Below are 24944 nucleotides of genomic sequence, written 5' to 3'. Positions count from 1 at the left end.
CATCTCGAATGCATACTCTAAGCACCATCAAACTAACATTTGTCAGGGAAAATAGGTTTTTTTCTTCAATCTCTTGATTGAACAAAACCTTAACAAAGTAGGCTGTTCTCTAGTCAAGAGAATAGTAGTAGCCAATTACACACAAACAGTGTTGGAGTGTTGTTTTAATATTCTCAAAATAACTGGAAGAAAAAACCAAGATCTTCAATGAACTGGCTACAGCTGAGGGATTAACAACAAAGATTAACAGGAGAGTCTTCATTTTAGTTCAAGAAGAACATATTAAATTAAGCAAAGGTTCGCTTTCAGACAAGGCCTGACACAACATGCTGAAAAAAAAGAGCAAAGCAAAAAACCTTCAGTTACACACCTAGAGCACCATGTGTTTTCATTAATCTGTAATTCCATTTCTGTAGATATAATCCACTACAATTACTCACCCCACTATTTTACTTAAAAACTAAAGTGCAGTTTCTCAACTATTTAAACTCTCAGTATCTACTTAGTAGGAAGTAAATGTGATAAAACTAATGAATATATACCACAATTTCATAATTGATGTCAAATTTGAAATCAAGTTTCAGTGATTAAATATCAAATTAATTACACCTCAAGTTCTATAGTTACCTTAAACCTCGCAACCTTTAATCTTTATTAAAGTTGAGAGCATTAAAAATACAAATTCAAGGTGAACCCTAAAATAATGCTGTACGGTGAAGATATGGGTGCTCTTTGTTAGGAAAAATAATGCTTTCAGGACCTTAATAACAGTATTCAGTAGTTCAACAAATAAGTTTGCTTTGTTGTATTTTTTCTTCTGCTTTTGTTAATTGAGTAAACAGATGCAAAGCCAAAAATGACATTGGCAATAAGGCTGATGAGGTCTCAGTGTGGATTCCTTCTCCTTGCTACACGCTGAGTTAGTTGAATTTGGCCCTAGCAGTGCGGGAAGAGCTCCCAGAGGGGCTGTTCTTTTTACCTTCAACTCCAGTGCATGAGCCAACCACCCTATGAACAGATCACACACAGCCAGTCACTCTCTGCTCAAGAGACCTGCATGATCTGGCTGCAAAAAGTATTTTCTAAACAGCAATAAAATCTTCCTTATGAATGGCATTTTATAGAGGTTTCAGAGGGTATTTTGTGATCTAAGATCACACATGTCTCTTTTAACTGCAGTCCAACCAGCCAGAAAAGAAAACAAATCAAAATATAGCAGTTGTTTTCTTTCATAAGAGTATGCGATCTTTTCATTCCTTCTAGAATAATACTTGATACATACAATAATTAAAAAAAAAGGAATGTGAAATCAGCCATTGAAACAAAAACAAACACAAAAGTTAAATATAAAGCAGGGGAAATAAAATTTTAAAAGCAAATCATTTAAAAACTATGCTTTTGTTTATTTTTCAGCAAATCTTGGACCAATTATCAATAAAGAGAAGTCCCCTTCTAAAAATTTTTCATAAGTTTGGGATAAGGGTTGTAAATTATCCTGTTATTTTCAAACAGTGCATGTTAAAGAATCAATGTATTTCAAGGTGACATCTACTGAAAATGCAATTTTCAATAAAAGGTATTAAAACAACAGGTATTAAAACAGTTTCCACGGAAACTATAACAGATGCAAAGAACACAACAACATTGTTTGATAGAGCAAATTCTCAGCTACAAAACACTATTTTTTCAACATAGTCACCACCATTAGCCAATTATTTGCACAAATGAGCTGCTTGTCTGAGAGATTCTTCATTTCGTAGTGTGAGAGCCATGCATGGCCAACCAGAACGTGGCTTGTCTTTCTGTGGCTGTTGCCACTGCTGAAATGCACCACCCACTGCCTCACTGCTCACATCCACTGTTAGGTCTGCATAAATGTTCAGCAAGCAACAACGAATGTCAATGGGTGAATTTTTTCTGCGTGGAGGAAGTCAATGACACACCTTTGCTTCATACACACTTGCATGTCAGACAACATTCTGTCAGACTGCCCCTCTGTGGCCATCTGTTGCACAGCAACAAAATGAAATAGAATATTGGTGGGCAGGTTCAGCCTTTACTGCCATATCATCAACATCTGCCTCTGAAATTGTGGGCCAACATAATAAAATAGGAGGCATTACTTTTGGAGCAGCCCTCATACCAACTCAGTGGAAGAGAGTTTCTTATATCCAAGAAAAATATGCACGAGAACATTCAGAATCTTGTCTCAGTAGAAAAGAGAAAAAAAGGCACTGTAGCTCCAAGGAGATGATGTGAGGACAAAGATACTATAAGGACCATTCTGAAAAAAATATAAAACAGTCTGTTTCAGGACTAAAAGCCTGATGATTTTACATTGCTGGCATGTCCATATCAAAATCATATATTATTTATTTTGTCTAATTAAACACAAAACTGTTTTCAAGAAGAGTCTTCCAAGCAGACTCTCTCTATACATTTAAATATATAGGTGTTTATCCTTCTAGCAATAAAGAAGCAGTTCCAAGTCGGAACCTTCTGACAAGATTAAACTCAGCAATGCCCAGAGACAGTACAGGGAAAACGTATGCAAAATGATGGGGTTAATGGAAAAGCAATGACATCACGATAATCAAATTGTATTTTGCTACTGCATCTTCATTAACATCAGAATCTGAGGTGGGGAATATACAGTTCTATTCTGGTATCCACTGGGAGAGACCGGTTTCTGGTACGGAATGCAGACAACAATGTCTCTCAGAACTGCGTGGTTGGCATATTTCTCTCTGGTGCTTAGCAGGGAGATTTATTAAGAGGTAACTTATGAAATACATAAGAGCACTGGCTTTGACAGCTCACATCAGGTTAAGCTGAGGAGTGCCTACTGAGATGATTTGTTACAGACTTTTGACTGCCTGGAAAATGGGGAGCAGCAGCGTTATTTGTAGTAAATATACCACATACAGAGCTGAATAGCCTACATAAATAGTGCAGATGGCTTAGTTCTTGCATCTCTGGTATAACTGTAGTACTGTCTTCTCAGTCTGTCAGCTAGCTGTAGGTCTCTGGAGTGCAAATAGGAGAACTTCACAAACCAAATGAATGCCATTGGGTTTGTGGAGAACTTTCTGAGTACAGAATCTATGTTGCAAGCAACATCTGAGAGCATCTCTTCACCAGAGGTTCCTGTCTTGGTTTATAGTCTTGGTAATGCATACAGAAAAGGTTACTGGCTTATGCTTTTCAGGAGAGACTTTCACCATTTCACAGTAAGTGGATCTTCTACAGAATAAGTATGTCTGTGGGTTTTCTGGATAAATACATTCTTTTGGACATATTCTGCATGAACACGGAAACAAAATCTGCTGAAGTGCGTCCATGGGCACAAGACACCCCATGCTACAGACATCTGAAATACACTGTCACTGATATCCCTAGTGATCATGAAGTTCATTAATTAAATTACATCTAGTTTGGAGTATCTACAGAGGAAGACAAATTCTTTATCTAGATAATTATACTACTCCAGTGAACTATTTTTTATTTGGTTACCTTGAGACAAAAGAGGCAAAATTAAGATTTGAACTGATTGGATTTGATCACTTTACCAAGACAAATGATTTCACACAGCCTATCACTGTGATACAAGTAGGTACAAACCTCTTCTGTCTCCTTCAATGAATTAACCTTCCAAATAATTGGGGAACACTCATAATCTTTAGGATAGATAAAGAAACAACAGCCTTTACTGTCAAGAACAATATTCCTAATACAAATCTCATGCATTTTCTATAGATTAACTGTCTCTGTATGCAAAGATACACATTGCAGGTTAAGAACTTTAACCAGTGTTGAAAATCTCATTAAAAATTATAGAGGCTATAGTCAAAATAGGATACAGAAAGACAAGAGAAGAGTTCTAGTTTCTTTCTCCATCAAAATAAAAATAAGAATTTCTCAGTCTCTAATTCAAAAAACATCCTCTGCTACTCCAAGATGTGGAAGAAAACTTATTCCTTTTTCTCTAGAACACTTAAGAAATCAGCTAAAAAAAAAGATAAAAATGTATCTGGGGAAGATTATGTCTGTAACTGAAAAGTATTAGCAATTCATATAAGCCCCTGAAACTGTTTCACACCCTCCCAAGGAGATAATACAAATATGCTGACCTGCCAAGAACATACCCCTGAAATGCTCTTCCACAGTAAAAACAAGGGGTCTTTAAAATAAAATCACTTAAATCTTTAAAATTCTTCTTTCATAAGGAAGACAGTCTACTATCAGACAGAAATGTACTTGCAAAATATCCAGCTTACTTGGGAATAAAGCCTTAAGCGGTAAAACACTATGCACAAGATGCATCAGTAAGACCAGTAAGTTACATAAATTTTATATATATATATTATATTTAATATGTAGTTTTATAGCTTATGTAGTGCTGATACCCTTGGCAACTTCCTAAAACAAGGGCACAAGAATGTCAAGAAGCCTTCACTAGTGGTGTTAAGCTGTAATGTCAGAGGTACTGAGGAAATATTTTGTTCTGGTAAGAGTGCATGAAGAGACTGAGGGATAGTAGTAGCATGGTTTTGCCAGGATTTGAAGTGAAACTAATTTTTACTGAAGCCTATGTTTTGCCTTAGCACATATTTATTCTAAAGAATGTAATGATGAAAAAATAATTTTTTTTTTATTTTCTGTGCAAAGCACAAGGCAACAGACAGCAAGTGATGGTGAAGGAAAAAATACATCTTATTCTAATAGAGTATCAATACTTTAAAACATTGTCATTGCAAATAATGAAGAAATGTTTGCTTTTATATTATATATATATATTGCTACAAGGAGTTAGTACTAAAACTATTTCTTAGCTGATTATTCAGGTCTTTATATGACACTGATATCATTTTCTGCCGGGAATATCTATGTGAAGTTAAAGACCACACAATGAAAAGCAAAGTGAGTGAGTAAATCTATCTTGTAGCTTGTGACAAGAAAACGCTATTAACAACATTGCTGCCATTTATCTGGCATGATTAGCTGAGAAACTCAGGCACATCCAGCGAAACCAAGAATCCTACCAGCTGAAAATTCAAAGATTAAAGCAGTGCACCTTTTTCTTTCTAAACACTTTAGACAAAAGGAACTAAGGGAGCATACAACAGAGAACACACCAGAAAAAAGGCAGGCCTAGAGAAAGAATAAAACAGCACTGAACACAACATTAGTGAAGGAGAAAAGGTATGACAGGAAATGACTGCAAAATAATGTATTCTTGGAGACAACATCCCCCCTGAAGCTGGCATGGTGACTGCATGACAAGAGATGTCTTGCCATACACTTGTAAGGGTTAGGTTGCGCTATGTTACTTCTCTTTCAGTTCCCAGCCTGTGGGACTTCATCAAACATGGCGTGAACAACTCAAGACATTAAAAATGCGACAGGAAGTTTGCAGACAATTTGAATTTTGCTGGCACTCGCAATGGAAACAATCTGGTCAGTGCTGTTAGCGCCAGTGGGACTGATAAAGACCAAGTTGGACTGATGTGGAAGCTAAGGAAGACAACATATGTTTTTTAGAGCTACCATCTGGTAAGCTACAATAAATGAATGGCTTTGGGAAGTCCCAAGTTCACATGCTACCCTAGGAGGGAGTTGAGCAACACAGGAGTATAGGAACTAGAAGTGGCCTTACATCAGTTTTAGGTTGGATTGGAGCCTTCCGCAATCTTCTGTTAAGGCTGGCACTGAGCACGCTGGCTTGGCAACTGCCAATTGTTGTCAGCTGTAATTTCTAGGACCAAATTAGGTGCTTCTGGTCTATCTATACAGAGTGTTTTACCCCTCAGATTTGTAATGTTCTCTCACACTTGGTTTTTAGAAAAGGAGATAGGTTATATCTAATGATCAACTTCATTATGAAATGCTTGAAAGGATGACTCTAGAAATGAATCACTGTATATCCACTGTCACCCCAAAACTACCATCATGTTCCATCCCAGTTTTCACCAAAGCAGTTCAATACTGTAAAGGAATTGATACATAATAATGTTCCATGTAAAAAGCACCTTGCTTTGAACCGAGTGTGCTGAGTTACCTAAGAGATGGGGGCATTGTGCATTTTAGTCACTCGTGACTGAAAGCAAGCAGTGATAGTAAGAAATGTTCTCAGTCAAAAAGTATTGAGGCACATCTGTAACACAACAGTTCCAATGTCTCTCATCTAAAGCAAGGAGGTCACCTTGTATGGTGGTCCAAAATGGAACTTGATCTTCAACGGCAACATAGGATTAAGAGGCAACATTTGCAGCTAGTCACAAACTGAACACATGCAGAATAACTAGACCCTTGTTCTGGTATCTGATTACCGTCACTGCATTTTTTCCCCTTGTATCTCGTCGGAACTTAGATCAGAGTATTTTGCAACTTGTGTCTGTTGGCTCTTGTTCTTTTACTGAACTCCTCTGAGAAGAGTCCGGCTCTGTCTTTTCAGTACCTTCCCATTAAACAGCCAAAAAACTACAGCATGATCTCCCATAAGGCTCCTTGTCAGTCTTGAATGCACCCAGTTCTTTCTGCCTCTTCTTTTATGCCATGTACTCCAGCAAACACCTAGTCATCTTGCTAGCCTGCCTGCTAGACTCGCTCCACTATCACAATATCTTTCCTGTACTTGGAAGTTCCATCTAGACACAGTCTTCCTGATGCAAACTCACAAGTGCCAGGTAGAGGGAAAAAATCACTTCTCTTGACCTGTTGGTTGTGCTTGTGCTAATACACCCCTGTAAGCAATGTGATACTGTTGACTTGTTCAATTTGTCCTCAACCACATCTCAGTCCTTCTCTGCAAGTCAGGCTTCTTGCCAGCTGGTCCTCAGCATGTACAACCCCAGCTACAGAGCTTTGCACTTGCTCTTACTGAGCTTCATGAGGTTTCTGTCAGCTCTTTTCCACAGCCTATCAAGGTCACCCTAAACAACAGCCCTGCCCTCCAGCATATATTCTTGGTAACCACATCCATGAAATTTTTGAGGGCACATTTTATCTCATCATCCACATCATTAAAAAAAAACATTAAACAGTGATGATTCCCCTTTGAGCCAGTAACCTCATCACTGAAGGCAATCAAGTTGGTCAGGCATGATTTACCCTTGTAAAACCATACTGGCTGTTCCCTATCAGCTTCTTGTCCTTCAGATCCTTGAACACGGCCTTCAGGAGGATCTGCTCCAAATAATTCCTTGGACTCTCCTTCTCATCCTTCTTAAAAATGGGCATGATGTTTGCCAGTCATCAGGAATATTCCCTGACAGCCATGAGCTTTTGAAGATGATAGAAAGAGTCCTTGCAATGACATCAGCTGGCTCCCTCAGCAGCCCTGTATGTATCTGATCTGATTCAATCAACCTGCATATTTCTAATTTGCTTAAATAGTCTGTAACTTGCTCTTCCACTTCTGTGGGTAATGCTTCACTCTTGCAGACTCTGCCACTAAGCTCAAGGAGTCAGAAAATCCGAAAGCAGTCATTATCAGTAAAGCTAGCAGTACAAGAAGTTACAGAGCTCCTCGCCCTCTTCTGTGACATTTAAGATCTCCTGCCCAACTGAATTCTCTGCAACTTTTTTTCCCCCGAGTCCAGGTTCTGCTAAATATTTTGGTGGATAGTTATGAAAACATTTGTACCAGGACTAATTCAAACCGCAAATTCACTATCTGTCCAAATCCTATGTGGTTTTTAGAGTTTTGACAGAAATAAAAGTCTAGCCATTTGAGGGGTACACTTTGCATAGAAGTTAGCCATTAAAGAAGAAAAATAATGTTCACATTTTATTCCTTTGACTAAATGTGATGTGACACATATGGGTTAGTCAAAATGTTTAATGTTGCATGAAGTTTGAATGATAATTTCAGATAATCTTCTGACGACATCCTAGATAATTTATTAGCTTTGTAATTAACATGAAGACATGTTATAAAACGTATTCTATATAATGTTTTGTTTTGATTTTACAAATAGTATGGTAAGAAGCTTTGCTTTCAGTTATATCCAGAAAGGGAAAATTGTGAGGGATTTCTCTAATCTTAAAGCATTTGAGTCAGAACTCCTCAGAATTCACAGCATACTGCTGACATACAAACAGCCCCCCATGTGCCTTTCTATGCTACCTCCGTTCTAATTCCCACAGGAAAGCTGCATGCTTTGTGAATACATGTACTGAAAACAGAGCAATAATGTAAAAAGAAAAACAACTCATGAGTTATTTTCAGCAGGCAGCAGGAAAGAAATCAGATCACACAAGACTGCAGAAAAGTGAGAATTCTGAGATGACATACAGCTGTGAATAACTGTGCTTTGTTAAGATGCAGAGAAACGAGGCAAGAAAAAACGATCTTTGACAGAAAAGCTATAGATTCCACTTAAAGAAATCTCTATTGCTAAAGCAAATCCTACAGACTACGTCAGTGACCTATTTTAACAAAAAAACCAGCTCTACTTATTGCTATCTAGCCTTAACAACCAAAAAGTCCGACTTCTTCAATCTTTTGTTTCCCAGTATCCTCTTGTAGATGTTTTACTTCGTTTCCTCATTCACAAGGAATGGACAACTCTCACAAGAGTGCTTTTTATGTAAAGAATTCCATAAAGCCATTTTTTATTTAAGTAAAATTAAAGGGAAAAGACATTAAGTAGAAAGCAATTATTAGAGGACATTACTTTTTAGAAATGAAGGACATATAAATGGAAACTCCTTTGAAAACAACGTATCTGGCTCTGCTGCCCAGAACTAAACACTGCTGACTCACATATTCGACATTTTTATCACTTCCTGAGGTGGTAAATGATCAGCGTGGTGGCAGAATGAAGTCTAGAGTGAGTCCCCTGAAGGTATGAAATTGGAGAGCCAGCCACACTTGCACTGAAATTGCTCCAGACTGCCCAGGCACTTTCTCAGCACTCAGAAACACAGCTTCTTAGAGATACAGTATATGGCACAGTATATCAAGGGTTATTTCCATAACAATGAAAAATCCATAGTGCCATAGATAATCGTTCAACTACACGCCTGTAACTTACTATACCACACATTTATTTATTTCAATTAATACAGAGCTATAGAATGACTGAGGTTGGAAGGGACCACTGGGTCCATCTGGACCAAGCCCTGCTCAAGCAGGGGCACCCAGAGCAGGTCGTCCAGCGGCTTCTGAACATCTCCAAGCAGGAGACACCACAAACTCACTGGGCAACCTGCGCCCCACGCTCCACCACTTGCACAGTAAAATGATGTGACAACAGGTTCAGCTCCGTGTCCTGATTTCTGTTTTCAGAGTGGAATCATCCTACTACTGCTACTAAGTAGTATTCGGAATTTTCTGAAGTTGCTGAACATTCTATGAAATAGTATCTATCACTTTCTTACAGAAGGATGCCATGTTTTAAGTATTTCCTTGGTCATTAGATGCGTACCAGAAATTTAGAACTCTGGAAAAAGGAGTGAGACAGTTCCCTCAGATTTAGTATTTTGTTTTTACTTTGATTTTATAAGGCTGTTACACTCTTGAGTTGTTTTCAGGCATTTTATTTTACATGGACTTCTATCATCTGGATCCATGCCACCAGCCTGTACTAATTGAATCACCAACCCACTTTGCTGTGTGGAAGCAAGTTTTACAGTATTTTTTATTACTTCCTATTGCATCAAATTTTCTTTGGTATAACAAACAATCCAGAAAACTTCTGGATATCTTTGATATCTTTTTCTATTTTATAGTAATAACATCTCATCTTCTGTGACATGTATACATCAGGACTGCTTAAAAGAACTGTAGAATATGACTTCATGGTATTTTTCTAGTTTTTGCACTGCTGAAGTTAATGACACCAGAGTAGTGTTATTGGTCTTATTACTCTCTGGAACTCAGCATTAAATAGTTCTTCATGTAAAACTTTTATCAACAGAGATGGCTTAGGAAAAAATCCTTTTGGAGAAGTGATTTAATCCCACCTTCCAAGCCTATGTTTTTTTATTCTGAACCATTACAATAGCCACTCTAGGCTTTCAGAATTTTAAACAGTACGTGTCACAACAGCAATAATGATGTCAATTGCATTTTTATGTTCTTGTTCACTGAGTTTATCAACAGGAGAGAGATGATGAAAACTTATTAGTCAGATCAGAAAATTCAAAGGTTTTGCGCTGATTACCGTAAGCATAGCTGTTGTTAATGAGAGCAGATAATGTTTAAAGTGTTTTCCTGTTTCTACAAGACAGACATACCTAATGTGATTTTGCATATACTCAGTTCTTTCTCAGGAAGACGCATTTGCTTTGATGTCTGAAAAAACTAACTGCTGATAACACCATTAAGAGAAAAACAAAGTTGTAGCTTCCAAAGTAGAACGCAACTTCATGGAATAGCTATTTATTCATTAAAACAAATCCCCCAAACAACACCCCAAAGCCAGACCCCTCTCTTGTTCATTATTAATTCCAGCATAGGTGCAAGTATTGATAAAAGCCACATGGGTTGAAGCTGAAATATCTCTGACAGATGGATTTCACAACATTTAGGACTTCAACAGCCAAACAAAGCATATCAAACTCCATTGATGGTGGCAACCAGCAAACACAGACTATCCAATGTAAATAGCACTCACGCAAAAAAAAAGACGTTATAAGTATTTCAGAAGAGAACACTAACAGGGCAGAAAAGCTTCCTGGCAGTTCTGCTTCTGGGGAACTGCAAGAAGACGGTCATTCAAGGACAGTCCTCCTTTCACCAGCACTTACAAGTATGCAAGTATACACATTGAATACAGAAGGTACTGATGGACAGCGTGATTAACTTCCAATCTTTTTCCAGTCTGTGGGAGGAAGGAAAGCATGCAGCCAAGGCCACAGGCACAACGTCTGTGCCAAACCAAGGTTAGAACACCAACACAATCTAAAGGCGTCAGCAGCATCACGCCATCGTGGGCTTCCATTGACCACCACATTTTTCACAGAGTTAATCAGGAATAGAAAAGCCGGATGTTGGTCAATAACTCAGAACTTTAGTCATTAAAGCAGAGGCTTTCTCGGTAAAGGCACTGCCTGAAACAATTATATTCCCCCAAGAGTCACGACTTGCTACCAAACAGACTTTATCAGCAAAGACAAGAATTCAAAATGGTTTCTGACTGTTTTTAGGTAACTGAGGGCTATTAGATCATGCACTTTGACTTGTTACATTACGTAGGCCATAGAAGTCTATTCCTAACTATTTATCTTCTGAAATTCTGAATCTACCTTTAGCAAATGCTTTAAAAAGACAAAATAAAAAATCAAGCCCCGGCTACAAGATTCCAAAACGTGTTGTATCTTGTTAACTTCTACGACATCAATACAAGCTTTCTGACACAGACACAATGAAAAAATCCAGCAATTAAGAAACCACAGTGACTAGTATTCTAAAGCAATCAGTTTTGCACTTGACAACATGTGGGAGAATATGGCTGAAGCTCAAGTGTTTTCCTTCTTGACACGACAGATAAAGCTAAAGATATTTAAATTTTCTTGCTTTTTCCCCCATTCTTCACAGTGTACAACAACACTGATTTACAGTGGTTTTGATACAAATTCTTCCTTTAAGTACAGATTTATTCTAAACACATTTCCTTCCAACCCATCCTCCTACAAAGAATTGACCAAATCTCTGATCCTTTATTTTGTGGATCATGAAATTTGATGTGCAAATTCTGCGAGATCTCAATTTTAGCTTAATAGACAACAGTGTGATAAACACCCTTATTAAAATGAATACTGACCTTGACGTGAGACTGAAGGAAGCAGCAAATCCAGGAAAGAGATGCGAAAGAAAAAGAGTTAGAGTTTGTGAAAACAGTGTCCAGAGATCAGTCAGTTCAAGAATACAGGACAAAACAAGCAGATCTAAATCAGGTAATGACACACAGAGAACACAATCCTTCACAAACACAAAGAGGTGCACGTTTTATAGACAGCTAATAAAAAAAGAAGAAAAAAATAAAAGGACACTTAGATTACACCATTTTACTTAGAGGCAACTTCCTGTAGAGAAAATAGTCTCTAGACATAGCAGTTCTTGGAAAAGGAGAATAAACCAACTGTAGAAAACGGTGTGTCCATCACATCACCAGCAGGCATTCTTCTTCCAGAATTCTAGCTAACTTTTCAAAAATGTGCAGGCTATCTGAGGTGAGCGCTACCATGTTCCTTAATGCCATCTTCTTAGAGGGGGTTGAGCAAAACACATTTTTTTCATTTTTACTGCTGATGACCTAGATGTGTAAAAAGGAATAGGAAGAAAAAAAAAAAAAAAACATACAGTAAAGTCTTCAAGTCCTGAAGACTTGCCAATGCTAAAAATTTATCTTTCTTAATTTTGACATTAAAGTCGCCTTTCTAAAAGAAAAAAAAGAAAAACAAACAAAAAAAACAAGCAAACAAAAAAAAACCAACAAAAAAATGCATCTGCCTCTTATTCCTACAGTGTTCAGTTTTAACTCTCCCATATATGGTGCAATCTAAAAACAATAATGACCAAACAGGCATATCTTTGACAGTTCTCTCCAACATTGTTCAATAGCAGGACAGACCAAAGCAAAATGCTGGAGTTCCCTGTAGAGCATGAAGTCCTATAGGTTCATTATTGCTTCTTTTCATATATTTTCAATATCATTTGATAGGCATCTGTTGTCAATTTCACTGATAACAGCAACGTAACTCAACAAAGAGCCATACAGATCTTTTCCATCTGATTTAAAATTTTATTATTTTTCAATCAGAGAAGATAGGAAAAACAAATGTCCTGTTGCCCAAAATTTCAGTTTGGCCCCTACAACATGTTGTACTACACCCATGGCAAGATTTCATTCTATAAAGGCCTAAAGGTAGGTTATTGTCTAGAGAAAATACTCCTATAGTATTGTCTAACTGCTATATACTTTACTACTCCTGTTATTAAGGAACAATGTAAATGAGATTTAAAGCCCTTACCTCTGGCATGAATTTTACAAACAGCAATGCAACGTATTGAATTTGTACAAGCAGCATTTTCAAAGTGAGGTAGAGCTAACAGCATACTGTTAGTCTATAACAGATAAGCGGTTGTAAAGATACATCTCTTTGGCTTTTAAATTCATACTCTCAAATCAAGTTCTCCCAGGGTCATTGTTGAAAAGGCCATGCTATTGGGAAATTTCAGGAAAGATGAGACTTGCAAAATGCCAAATGCCACATATTTTATGTTTGATCTTGAAGTAAGCCATAATGTTCCAAAAGCCTCAGTTAAATCATACAGAAAATGGTATAACTGTAAGAATTCTGACTGAAATCCAAGATTATGCTCTCTAAGCTGAACTGCAGAATTATGTCTGGTCAAGTAAATTTAACAAAAGGGAGCAAAAATGTGAAAAAAATGGCTTGGCTACATGTGGAACTGAAGAGGGAAGGAAAAAAGGTTTCATTGTCTCTATAGCTGTTATGAAATCCAGATTATGAAAGTTTAAGAACTCTCATTTTGTGTTTCAGGGATCCTTTTTATATTGTGATGATATTATGATATTGTTTCTTCATAATAACAGTGGAAAAAAAGTACAGGATAGAATTCAGGATAGCTCAACAGAATTTGAATGAGCCATACTGTTCCTTCAACTGGCATTAAAAGGTAGTGTCTTTTGTCGGCATAAGATCAAGGCAAAACAGCATGTGAAAAGCTGTGCTGAGGTCATGTGCAACTTTATCTATGGTAAAGATATATTATTTAGCCAGCTGCACAGGATTTGAATGGAGAATAATTATTGCTACATCTTCATTTTGCAACAGAATAAATTCTTTCTAAGAAAAAATGCACTTCGTACAATCACTAGTCATTTTTCATGCTCTTTTATAAAGGCTCAAAACATGAAATTTGGGATTTTAGGATAATTGCATTTTTCCAAGTAGAAATGAGGACCATGTCAGTTGCATTTGAAAGCATATTACAATTAGAAACAAATCTGGACGTGAGCTGGCACTCAAAATGAGGCAGACATCTGCAGATGCCAGCAATCTATTGGGAAGTGAAGGGTGATCTGCTGCAGACCAGATGCAGCAGCCCCCACACAGGGGCCGCATCAGTGAAATTGATCAGCATAGCAAGTGCCTGCCCCACAGAAGCAGCCCAAGCAAGCAGGACCCGAGGCAGAGTAGGCCACGTTCATGACAAAGCAAAATAACACTTCCAGTTGGCACTATTTCTCTTTTAGCAGGAGCACACATTTGCAGCATTCCTTACAAGATCCAGCAGCAGCTCTTCTGCCCAGCCCCATTAACTGTGTACTCTGATGCAACCACCACACAGGGAGACAACACAGCTGTAACAGCTAATGGTAGTCACAGGGAAATCCATTTTCCTTTAAGATGCTACCTGATTAATTTCAAAGGTATAGCCAATTTAAATCTGATTTCCGGGTGCAGGCCAAAAGGTGGTGAGGTGTGAATACTTCAGTATTTTAATTAATATATATATTTGAAAAGCTGTTGATTATTCCAGCTATATTTTTTCCTCATGCTTGTGTACTATAGAGAGTGGAATGAGCCTGCTACGTTAATCTCAGAAACACTTAGGAAGACATTTATGTAATGATTTCTAGTCAATCTTTGAATTCCACTTGCTTGGCAGTGAATGATTACTATTTTGTATTTCCCTCAAAGTAGTCTGACGGCAAAGAATATACACCTGATGTTTCTTGTGTCAGTTTGGAAATAGAAAAGCCATTTATGTTTCACCACTGCTGAAAGCTTTCCTTGGTACAGAAGAATGATGGCTGGTTTTATCACTTCTTTTCAGCTGATATTTAGATGAATGGGAACAGAGAGAGAGAGAAGGTTTGTGCATGGGTCTGAGAGCACAAACGTGATCTAACAGGACACTAACATTATTTCACTGACATAGTGGTGATGTCTTTTTTGTTCTTACTGTACTGCAAGACAATGTTAGGATCTGTCATTTTTGCTGTAACAGTTGTACAAAAAAGATTTTTTATTTTTTTTGCTCTTTACATACTAATATTGTGAGTACGAGTACCCCCATGTTGCTTAAAGATGTTGACTCAAACAACGCAAGACAGTTTTTAAAGAGGTAGAGCCAAGTCAGGTAACAATTAAACCCTGATATGCAAATAAGGATCATTATTTACATAATTATTTTCTCCTCTGATTTTATCATTATTTTACTTACATCATAGTTCTTACACCACACTGATCTAGCAGTTGTGTCAGGAGATATTTGCTAAATAAAACCCATCATCGGTCCAATGCAGGAAGAGTATAAATCATCAAATGACAACTCTTATATTCATTACAGCTTTGGGCAGGAGAGGGAATGCCTGATAGCCACTCTGACGTAATGATAAAAGCAAACAGAACTTTAATGCTACAGGAAAGCTGTAAGAAAGAAGCCAGCTCACAATGGGCGCTTCTCACTACTCGTAAGTATTTATCTTAAGTCCAATTGTATGAGCTTTAACAAGACCAAGTTCTGAGTTCTGCGCTTTGGTCACAACAACTCCATGCAATGCTACAGGCCCGGGGCAGTGTGGCTGGAAATCTGTAAGAGGAGGAAAAGGATCCGGGGTTGTTAGTTGACAGCTGGCTGAACATGAGTCAGCAGTGTGCCCCGTGGCCAAAAAGGCCAATGAACTGAATCAGAACCTGCTTGAATCAGAAATAGCACAGCCAGCAGGAGCAGGGAGGTGACCATCCCTCTGTACTCAGCATTGGTAAGGCCGCACCTCGAGTGCTGTGTTCAGTTCTGGGCCATTCACTACAAATAGGACACTGAGGCACTGGAGTGTGTCCAGAGAAGGGCAGCAGAGCTGTGAAGGGTCTGGAGCACAGCTCTTATGGGGAGCAGCTGAGGGAACTGGGATTGTTCAGTCTGGAGAAGAGGAGGCTCAGGGGAGACCTCATCACTCTCTACAACTGCCTGAAAAGAGGTTGTGGCGAGGTGGGGGTTGGCCTCCTTTTCCACATAACTAGCAATAGGATGAGAGGTAACAGCCTCAAGGTGCACCAAGGGGAGGTTCAGGCTGGATATTAGAGAAAATTCCTTCTCAGAAAGAGAGGTGAGGTTTTGGAACAGGCTGCCCAGGGAGGTGGTGGAGTCATCCCTGGAGGTGTTCAAGAAAAGGGTAGATGTTGCACTGACTGACACGGTCTCGAGCAGCCACAGGCAAGGGTTGATGGTTGGACTAGATGATCTCACTGGTCCTTCCAACTGTAATGATTTTTTGATGCAGCATTTTTCATGAAGGATCCATGATAAGATTCTTGGTCTTGGAAGAGCACATAAACCAATGCTTTCAGCCCACTGCTGAATACATCGGAGAATACAGTCTGTAATTAGTTCTACAGAGAAAAATCACTCAGAAAGTGTCACTCCTGGCTGCTTGAACATGGCATTAACACTGGGACAAGTACTTAGACTTAGGAGGTTCAGTGATGGGGTACCTCAGCAATCTCATTCAGCCACAGCCTGCACCAGCCCTGACTTCCTCACATGCCAACGGCTAAACTATTTGGGGTTCTGTGATCGTGTTTTATAAAACAGTTGTTACTGCCATAACACAAGGTTTCAGTTTCTCCCAAAACTGAATGAGAAGTAAAGGACAACTGAATAAAGAACAAATGGAGATGTTATATGAAAAATGTGAGGATGGATTAAGGAGTCCCCATAAAATCATTATGATGGTCTTTTTATCTGACTCTCTCTACAGATGGATTTGCAGTTACTGGCAGTGTGTCTCTTGTCTTTTCTTAGAAGTAGGTTTCAAAAGTGATTAGGGAGTTTCAGCACTGATCTTCAGGCACCTTAACAAAGGTTGACTTTCAGAAAGCAGACAACTACCTTCTGAAAAACAGAATACTTTCAAATGTCTGAAGTTAAATACCTATGAGTAAAAGTGCCTGAGACTTACATTCTTATGTATTTAGAGCATTAGGATGACATAAAAGGAATTTTTTTCCCCCAGTGACACTCCACATGGGACTTCAGATCTAATGTTCATTTTGTATGAAGACAAAACAAGACTAAAAAGAAAGAAATGACTTCTTCGTTTCCAAACATGGAAATGATGTAAATCTTTACATTCACTAGGTTTGTGTGCTCCCTGATGGAGTGGGACTATTTATGGGCCTAACCACTTCTTTCCATTACAAGACCTTGTTTTCAGTTGCTTGCCAAATACTAAAAGATACTGCTGAAATTTTCCACGACAGGTATCAACATCATCCTGTTTTTTGGAGGGACAATTTCAGCAATGTACTTCACACATGAAAAGCAGCGTTCTTGTGGAAAAAAATGTGTTTATGTCATTAAAGACTATATCACTTTACCATGACACATAGGCACACTAAAGAGGTGAATTAACATTACATGGCAGTCTTCAATTTAAAGTGTCCTAAATTTTAAGTGATTAAACTTGGAATCTTAATATTCACTTAATCCAATGTTTTTGGAGGAGAAATAGATAAAAATCTTTGTACTTTGAAGGAGGTGGAGTAAAAGAGTGAAAAAAGTGAGGAAAAAAAAATCAAGCTGCATATGCATGGATCTAAAAATATAGTTATGAACAACAACAGCAAATTCTGTCTTAAATTCATAGCATACAATCACAATGTAAAAATAATTTGCTTTTATGATTTAAGGTACCAAAATGGATTAGAGTATTTTAAAGTGATATTTAATTATAGCAGTTTTTCCTATGCCTGAATCAGAGTTCATGTTATTTTTGAAGGACTTGTACTGAGTTTTCCCATATTATAATACAGAATTATAGTCCCATCATCTCTCAATGTTAACTGTGATGATTATGAATTTCCAAACGTTTTTGTTCTTTAATTTGACAACATCGCTTTCACTTTAAATTACATATATGCCCTGATGTGGTTCTTACTTATTAATTCTCTTTTAAAGTTCTTTAAAAATGCACAGAAACATCCAGCTTGAAAAACAAGAAGAATTACTACAAGACATGAGCATTGGTTTGAAAATATGTATTTCAACTTCAAATTGTTGACTTGATGTAAGCTTAGGGCGCAATTTGCTAGCCTAGTTTCCTTGATACAAGTCTAGAAAACCACAAAGTCGATGCAACATGCAGCCAATCTCTTCCCCCTCTACCTTCCATAGACTCCTACATAAAGACATCCCTGTCTTATAGATAGAGTAAGAAACTTCCTTCTCCTGTTCACATTTTTCATCATATCTTCTGGATCACCCTAAATTTTTAAACATTTTATTCTCTGTTGAGTAAAAATACAGAAGATGTGGAGTATCTTTTGTCAGCTACACATCAAAAGTTTGAAGGTTTCCCCTAGAACAGGGCATCCTTTAATTCTTTTGAGAAAAACTTACAAAAATCTGCCCCTTAAAAGTCATTATCTCCAGCTGTCCTTAATGGGACTGCTGGAATTCCTGAGGTAGGCACTGTCTCCCCTTGGTCTTCAATCAGAAAGTTTCATTCAGGAAAAAAATGATGGAGTACTTATCCAATACAGCAAGCACGCCAAATTAAAATCAATTTGAAGTCTATAACTGAAATAAGGACTTTCATATATACTCACTCAATGCTTACTTGTGAAACAACACAAATGTACGTATTTACTGTTACCTCTCAAGTACATGAAGCCACTTCTTAGTTGTAGAACTGTATACACACACAAATACATGTGTGTAAATTACACATCTGAAGGCTGTGATGCCCACGTCCCAGACGATTAAAGCCTTCTTTTTTATTTCTCTTCTTTTTTCTTTTTTTCTTTTTTTCCTCCTCTCTTCAGGACAGTAATTGCAACAAAACCCGAGAATGGGGCAATACTGACCTCTATCAATGACATGCTTTAGAGCACTTGAGTTTTAGTTGGTTCTGGCAGAACTGATAGCAGAGATTCGACCCAAAGATAAACCATAGCAGACTGAAAAGCACCAGCTTCTGCAGAGTTTAAATCAGGGAGAAAAGCAGCAACCCTACTTTGGTCTGTGGTCATAACCACCATGGCAGGACTTGAACACAGAGACTGTTAGAGCTTGTACTTGACATAACTAGTTCCTGTTTAATCTAAGAAAAAAAGCGTAATTGCAGCAGCCCCAAACAGCAGCAGCAGCAGCAGCCAGCAGTGACATTCCACCCTGTACAAACAGTAGCCTTACAGAGCACTCACTTTCCCAGGAAGTCCCACACAAACCCCCCTACGTGTTGCGGTGCAGGGACCGACACCTGGTAGGGAGGGTGCAATTTGCGGGAGGCGTGCTTTCTGAGAAAAGGCATAGTCAAAAAAACCCCGCACGTACGAAACAAAACAACTCATGGAACCACGACGTGACAGTATAAATGGAAAGAAAAAGTGAGGGAGGAAAAAAAGACACAAAATGAAAAGTTACAGAGAAACAGGAGACTATGGAATGGCAATAAAAAAGCAAACAGTTAATTAGAAAGAAAGTGAATAACCAGACAGCTACAAAACCTTTACACCACCACAACTGGGACAAAACCAAAACTTTTAGGGCTGTTCACCCATAGAAGAAACGGGAATTTATGGCCCACCTCCCCATAAAAAAAAGCAAAATCCTGACCACAGAGACTATAAATGAATGAGCTTGCACTCTAAATCTGATGTTGACTCCAGAATAATTTTCAAACTTTTGCACAGCATGCACCAAATTTAATACATTATTTCTGGAAATCTTTCCTCCCACTCATAGCTGAAAAACAATGTCTCCCACCCACTAAACAGGAAAAGAGCAAAGCATTTCACTCTTTTTTTTTTTTTTAATCTGAAGTAAAGGGAGATTGAAAAGGTTTACAACCAGTCTTCTGCTTTCCTTCTCATCTTTCTCTCCTCCTATCTTTTCTCCTCCTGTTTCACTGTACATACCTCCTCATGTGTGACTCATTACTTCTCTCCTATGGACAAAACCATGTTACTATTTCTCTTAACCTCCTAGTCCAGTTGTCATATATAACTAGCACAAAGAAAAACTGCAGGGAAACACTCTCATTTGAAAAATCCCGTTTTCATAGGTACAGTTTTTCTCTGCATGTGACTTATTTCTTCTCGTTTTGCTTTCCATGGTTTAATAACAGTCCCTAACAGATACAGCTACATTAATTTTAGCTTCCTGACAAATGCTTCTGCAAGCACTGAAGTTCTTTTTCACACAGAAGATTCTGAACAGCTGTAGAAGTATTGGAAGTCAAGATGATTTCTAGCTTAGTCTGCATAAACCACAGTTTAGGAAGAGTTCTTACAAGACAATGTTGTGTATTCTTTTCAAGAAATCAAGACTGTAGCTATAGAACAGGCCTGGATAGATCTGGTTAGCATGAAAGAATACTTTATAAACAAGCAAGATAAATAAAACCAGGAGCAACCTATACATTTAATAGGCATATTAAAACTTCTGCTTTGTGTGAAAACTGAGAAGGAGAAAGCAAACTTTCTGAGAACAGCAGTGTGTGGGAGCAGCTAGAGAGAACTATGGCCAAGTAGAAAGTTCAGCAATCATTCAAAAAATGAGAAATCATTACAAAGTATCTGAAATCTTGAATCATTTTTCCAGTATTAAGATCATACTGCAGTTTTACCTGAAAAATAATATCAGGTATTGTTATTTTGCCACACTCTGCACTTCAGGTCTCTAGATCTGAGGACGTTTACAATTCCCTCCTCTAGTGGTTAAAGAACATGAATATTCTCGGATTTTATTTTTTTTTATTTACTTGACTGCAATAAATCACACAATAACAAAAATGGTCTCCTCTTTGATATAGCTGAAATACCTATTTGAATTACTAGAAAAAAAAAAAGAAATATTCTATTCAGTACTGGCAGAAAAGAAAATTACCTAAAAATGCTTTTTTTTTTTTTTTTTTTAATATAACAGCAAAGACCATTTGGTTAGAAGAAATGGGTAGAACGGAATAGTGAGAGTATTCCACCAAGCTGTTAGGGAATGATTTCCTGTTTATGCTGTCACTGACATATTTGATGTTTGGTCTGTAACTGACGAACAGCAAGAAACTACCACTCTACTATGGAAAACTCAATAATTGCTTTGCTCATCGCTAGAATTTCATCTTTTCAAAGAAGAAGTTCCTAACTCTTTGAAGATTGGGTGCCAGTGATTTTTATCTGTAAAAGAGAAAAAGGTTCAGCTTCATTTCTCTTTTTTTTTTTTAATCATTGTTTTATAGACTATAAACAAGACTCTCTTTTGATTGTAGGCCATTTATATGTGTTCATTCAGCGTTAAACACTGCAAGCCTCAGTCTCAACTGGAATTTCTGAATGTTAATGTAATTTCAAAAAATCATACACATTAAAAATGTGAAGAAGAAAATTATCTTCCTGCCATTTCATTCTCAGGTTGCAATGAATGGTTAATATTTCCAGCTTGCTTTTCCTAGACAGTAATCTCTTCATAAGGCACTAAGGACACATTTATTTTATTAGAAGTTTGTTGTTTTTGACCTCTTATTTGATTAGTCCTAATTTGATGATATGGTGAACTCCATATCTGAGATGGGTATCTGTAAGGGCCTGCAAAATCCTGCAGTAAAATAAGACTTGGAACTACTAATTCTAGCTTTCTTCAAGTCCATACTTCATGCATCTTCTCTATCAATCTACTGCCCAAATGCTCTGCTGAATACATGATATATGGTATTTGATGAAATTTGGTTGTCTTATACCACAGGTGTAGAGACGTTTATTCAAACAAAATAACAACTTAAGACTAAAAGGATGGTGGTTACAACCACAGAAAGAGAAGAAATCTAGTTGACAAGTTGAACTGCTTTGTCACTTTCAAGAAAACAAGAATTCAGCACAGTAGTTCCATCACAGCACAAGCCATTTCTACAAGTTTAGTCATCAAATTCAGAGAGCCTTTTTTTTCCACAGGATTTATCATTGGGATTTTCTTGCATATGATGCAGGAAGAAAAATGAAGAAGTGCAGTAGATGTTGCAGTAAATAAATAACCTATCTGGACCTCCTTGATAATTCTTTCTCTGAACACAGTGAAAACAAAGTCAGATTTCTAAAGATGGACTTTCTTTAAGCACAACTTCTTAGAAAGTAATTTTTCAAATAATTCAAAGTAGTTCATAATTCAACTATCATTGAGTCAATGAACAATCACCATTGCCATAATGAAGAGTCTGAAATATCCTCAACTCAGTTCCCCTCATCTCTCTGACACTAAATGCGGAGTAGTTAAACAGCAATAGAATAAAAAATGAGAAAGCCTACACTAGCACAAGGCAAATGGGAATAAATGTAATTATTCTATTTTACTTTTCTAAATGATTCTTTATCACGAATAGTAAACAAACAAACAAAAAATACAGGTATTTCTGCTGAGAAACTCCTTCTTTGACCACAAGACAATGGCAGATAACAGAATCTATTTCAGGTCCTTCCCAAGATCTGTAATTTTGGATTGTGATACAAATGTTATGGAATTGTCAGAGACTACCATTCTTGTTTGGGACACTGAAGTCTAGAAAAATATCGAAACACCCTGACTCCAACAGAAAGATGGAAAATGTTGAATCACACTTGGTTTGGAGAAAAGCAAATCTATTTATTCAGCTTTACATTAGTCAAAGTTTCCCTGTGTCTATAACACTGCAAAGAATTTCAATGCTATTTATCAGAAGAACCTGAGTAACTAGTATCAAAAGTTCTTAAAAGTCTTTTTTTTGTGTTTGATTTTTTTTGGGATAACCATACCTGAGGTATTTACGAAACAAAAAGAACAAACTGTTGTCCAAACACACTACAGTGTTGGACATTTTTCCTACCACCCCCATTCCCTTATGGCTCAAGCCCTCAAGTTCTGTGTATATCGGCTCTGCTTTTGAGTAGGTGAAGAAAGTAAACAGTAAGGCACTTTCTTGCTTACATTGTACTAAAACTAAGTACTGAAGCAGAAAAACTCTAAACAAACTTTCCCAAAATAGACACTCCAAGGTTTCTAAGATGAGAAAAATGGAATATGTTATCTCTAACTTTAGGAAGCACTTTTGTAACTCCAATAACTTCATATCATTCTTACCTTTCCAGTTCTGCAATTTTCTTATCTTTATCATTCTTCTCATTTTCCATCTCCTTCAAGATTTCCAGAAGACGATCCACTTCAGCTTGAGCCTTACTTGATTCTTCCCGATACCTTGTTACCTCCCGTTCCAGCTGCTGCATGCGATCACTCAGCTCTGGGCTGGCCCTTGCCTCAAGTGTTGCCTCATGAGCCTGTAAGTAAAAGGGTCCGGAAAGACACTTTATTCACACACATATACTTCACAGATACTATAATGGCCGCAAAACTACACTTACAACAAAATAGCAAGATTAATTATTAAATAGAAATGAATGTTCTGTGCATGTGATATTTTTAAGTACAGGGAAATACTTTCTAGGAAGAGAAAAACTCATAAACAGTACAAAAATCAGTTCAGTCTAAAAAAAAAATTGAGTCTTTTTTTAAAAAACTGAAGCAGAACTGACAAGAGAAAAGAAATAATAATATGAAAAAGGTTAAGTCTCTTTGAAAGGAAGGAAAAAGAAAAGTGTGAGCGTGCATGAAAATTCCCAAAAATCACTTCTAAAGCAGTGATTTAACTGTAGAATTAGTTACCTGACATTTTTAACCTGGACAATCTAGAAAACCAAATTACATGTTAATAGCCTTCCATAATTAAATCAGTATATGAAGTCTCAGATGGATTTGAATGGACAGGACTTCTCACTGATGTCCTTGCTAGTTATCTCAGGAACATAGACTAGGACTAATATGAACGTGGCTACAGACTGAAATTATCTTTGACTAGTTATTTAGGAAATATCTTTTAAAATCAAGCTACAAGGACAAGAAGCAACAGAAAACTGAGGATTAAATGACTCCAGCAAATATTCTGCCATTTAATTTATTTATTTTAAATGGCCTGGTTTGTTTTAAAATATTCTGATTTACTAGTAAAATGAATTCAATGGTTCCCACACATAGCAAAAGCAAAGAAAAGGCAGTATATTTGCTGAAGTTTAAACCAGCAGAATGGGGACTATATTTTCAGGGTCGAAAGGGTAGCTTGTCAGCTTGCATGAGGAGAAATGAGCAAACCTTCCCTTCATAAGACATTTTCCCCTTTTCCCTCTGCCCATAGAAGTCCAATTGCTAGTTGCTATCAATTAATGCTATTTCAGAACTGCTCGAATTTGGTTCAGTGAGTAGGAGGTCTGATGGAGCTATTCTGCCGATCAAGATTCTGCCAGTGGACTCAAGGTCTTTCTCTTCTCTGGAACAAACCTACAACAGAACATAACAGTTTCCCTTCTTACACCCTGTGTGCATCTGTGCAGTTTTATGAGCTGCCAACGTTCGGTTCCAAAGCACAGTATGACTAAGTCCAATAGTATAGAACTCTGTTACTTTTAAAGGTAATTGGACAGAATGGCAGCAGCATAAACCTCTGGGTTAGAACCATCCAAAGGCAAAGATGCTTGGAGAAAATGATTTAGTTATTTGGCAAAATAAGACCGGAGGAAAATATCCCAAAGTTTTTTCGTTGGAATCTCCTGTTTTTTATTAACTCTGTTAAAGCCAAGGTCCTGTTCTAGAGAACTTCTACAGAATCTCAGAGCAGAACGTTCTAGGACTGAAGGATGCCTAGATGCCTTTCTTTACTGGGACTATGACGATGACATGGATCTGGGTTGACCAAATACTGGAATGCTTCGTGTTCCAGAGCCTCAGCCTTCCAGCAGCCTGCCTGAGAGTCTGTGCTACACCATTTTAGCGTTGTTTTATTTGAAGCAAGATTTCCAAAGAGCTGGATAAACTGGACAGTATTTTATCCTGGAACAAGATGCCTGTTTCCAAAGAGCTGGATAAACTGGACAGTATTTTATCCTGG

General features: G+C 37.5%; 1 protein-coding gene across 7 annotated transcripts in view; it reads right to left on the bottom strand.

Moving 5' to 3' along the window:
- Positions 1 to 24944, bottom strand: part of ERC1 (ELKS/RAB6-interacting/CAST family member 1) — a 300339-nt gene that overhangs the window by 145119 nt on the left and 130276 nt on the right. For all 7 annotated transcript variants that reach the window (XM_021389632.1, XM_021389660.1, XM_021389603.1 and 4 more), the window contains one exon: positions 23090 to 23283. In XM_021389632.1, coding sequence (XP_021245307.1) covers positions 23090 to 23283 — 194 coding nt within the window. The remainder of the gene's footprint in view (positions 1 to 23089; positions 23284 to 24944) is intronic.

Source organism: Numida meleagris, chromosome 1 (genome assembly GCF_002078875.1).
Source record: "Numida meleagris isolate 19003 breed g44 Domestic line chromosome 1, NumMel1.0, whole genome shotgun sequence".
Classification (NCBI taxonomy): Eukaryota; Metazoa; Chordata; class Aves; order Galliformes; family Numididae; genus Numida; species Numida meleagris.
The sequence above is the reverse complement of the archived record's forward strand: the minus strand, read 5'-3'. Positions and strand labels throughout refer to the sequence as shown.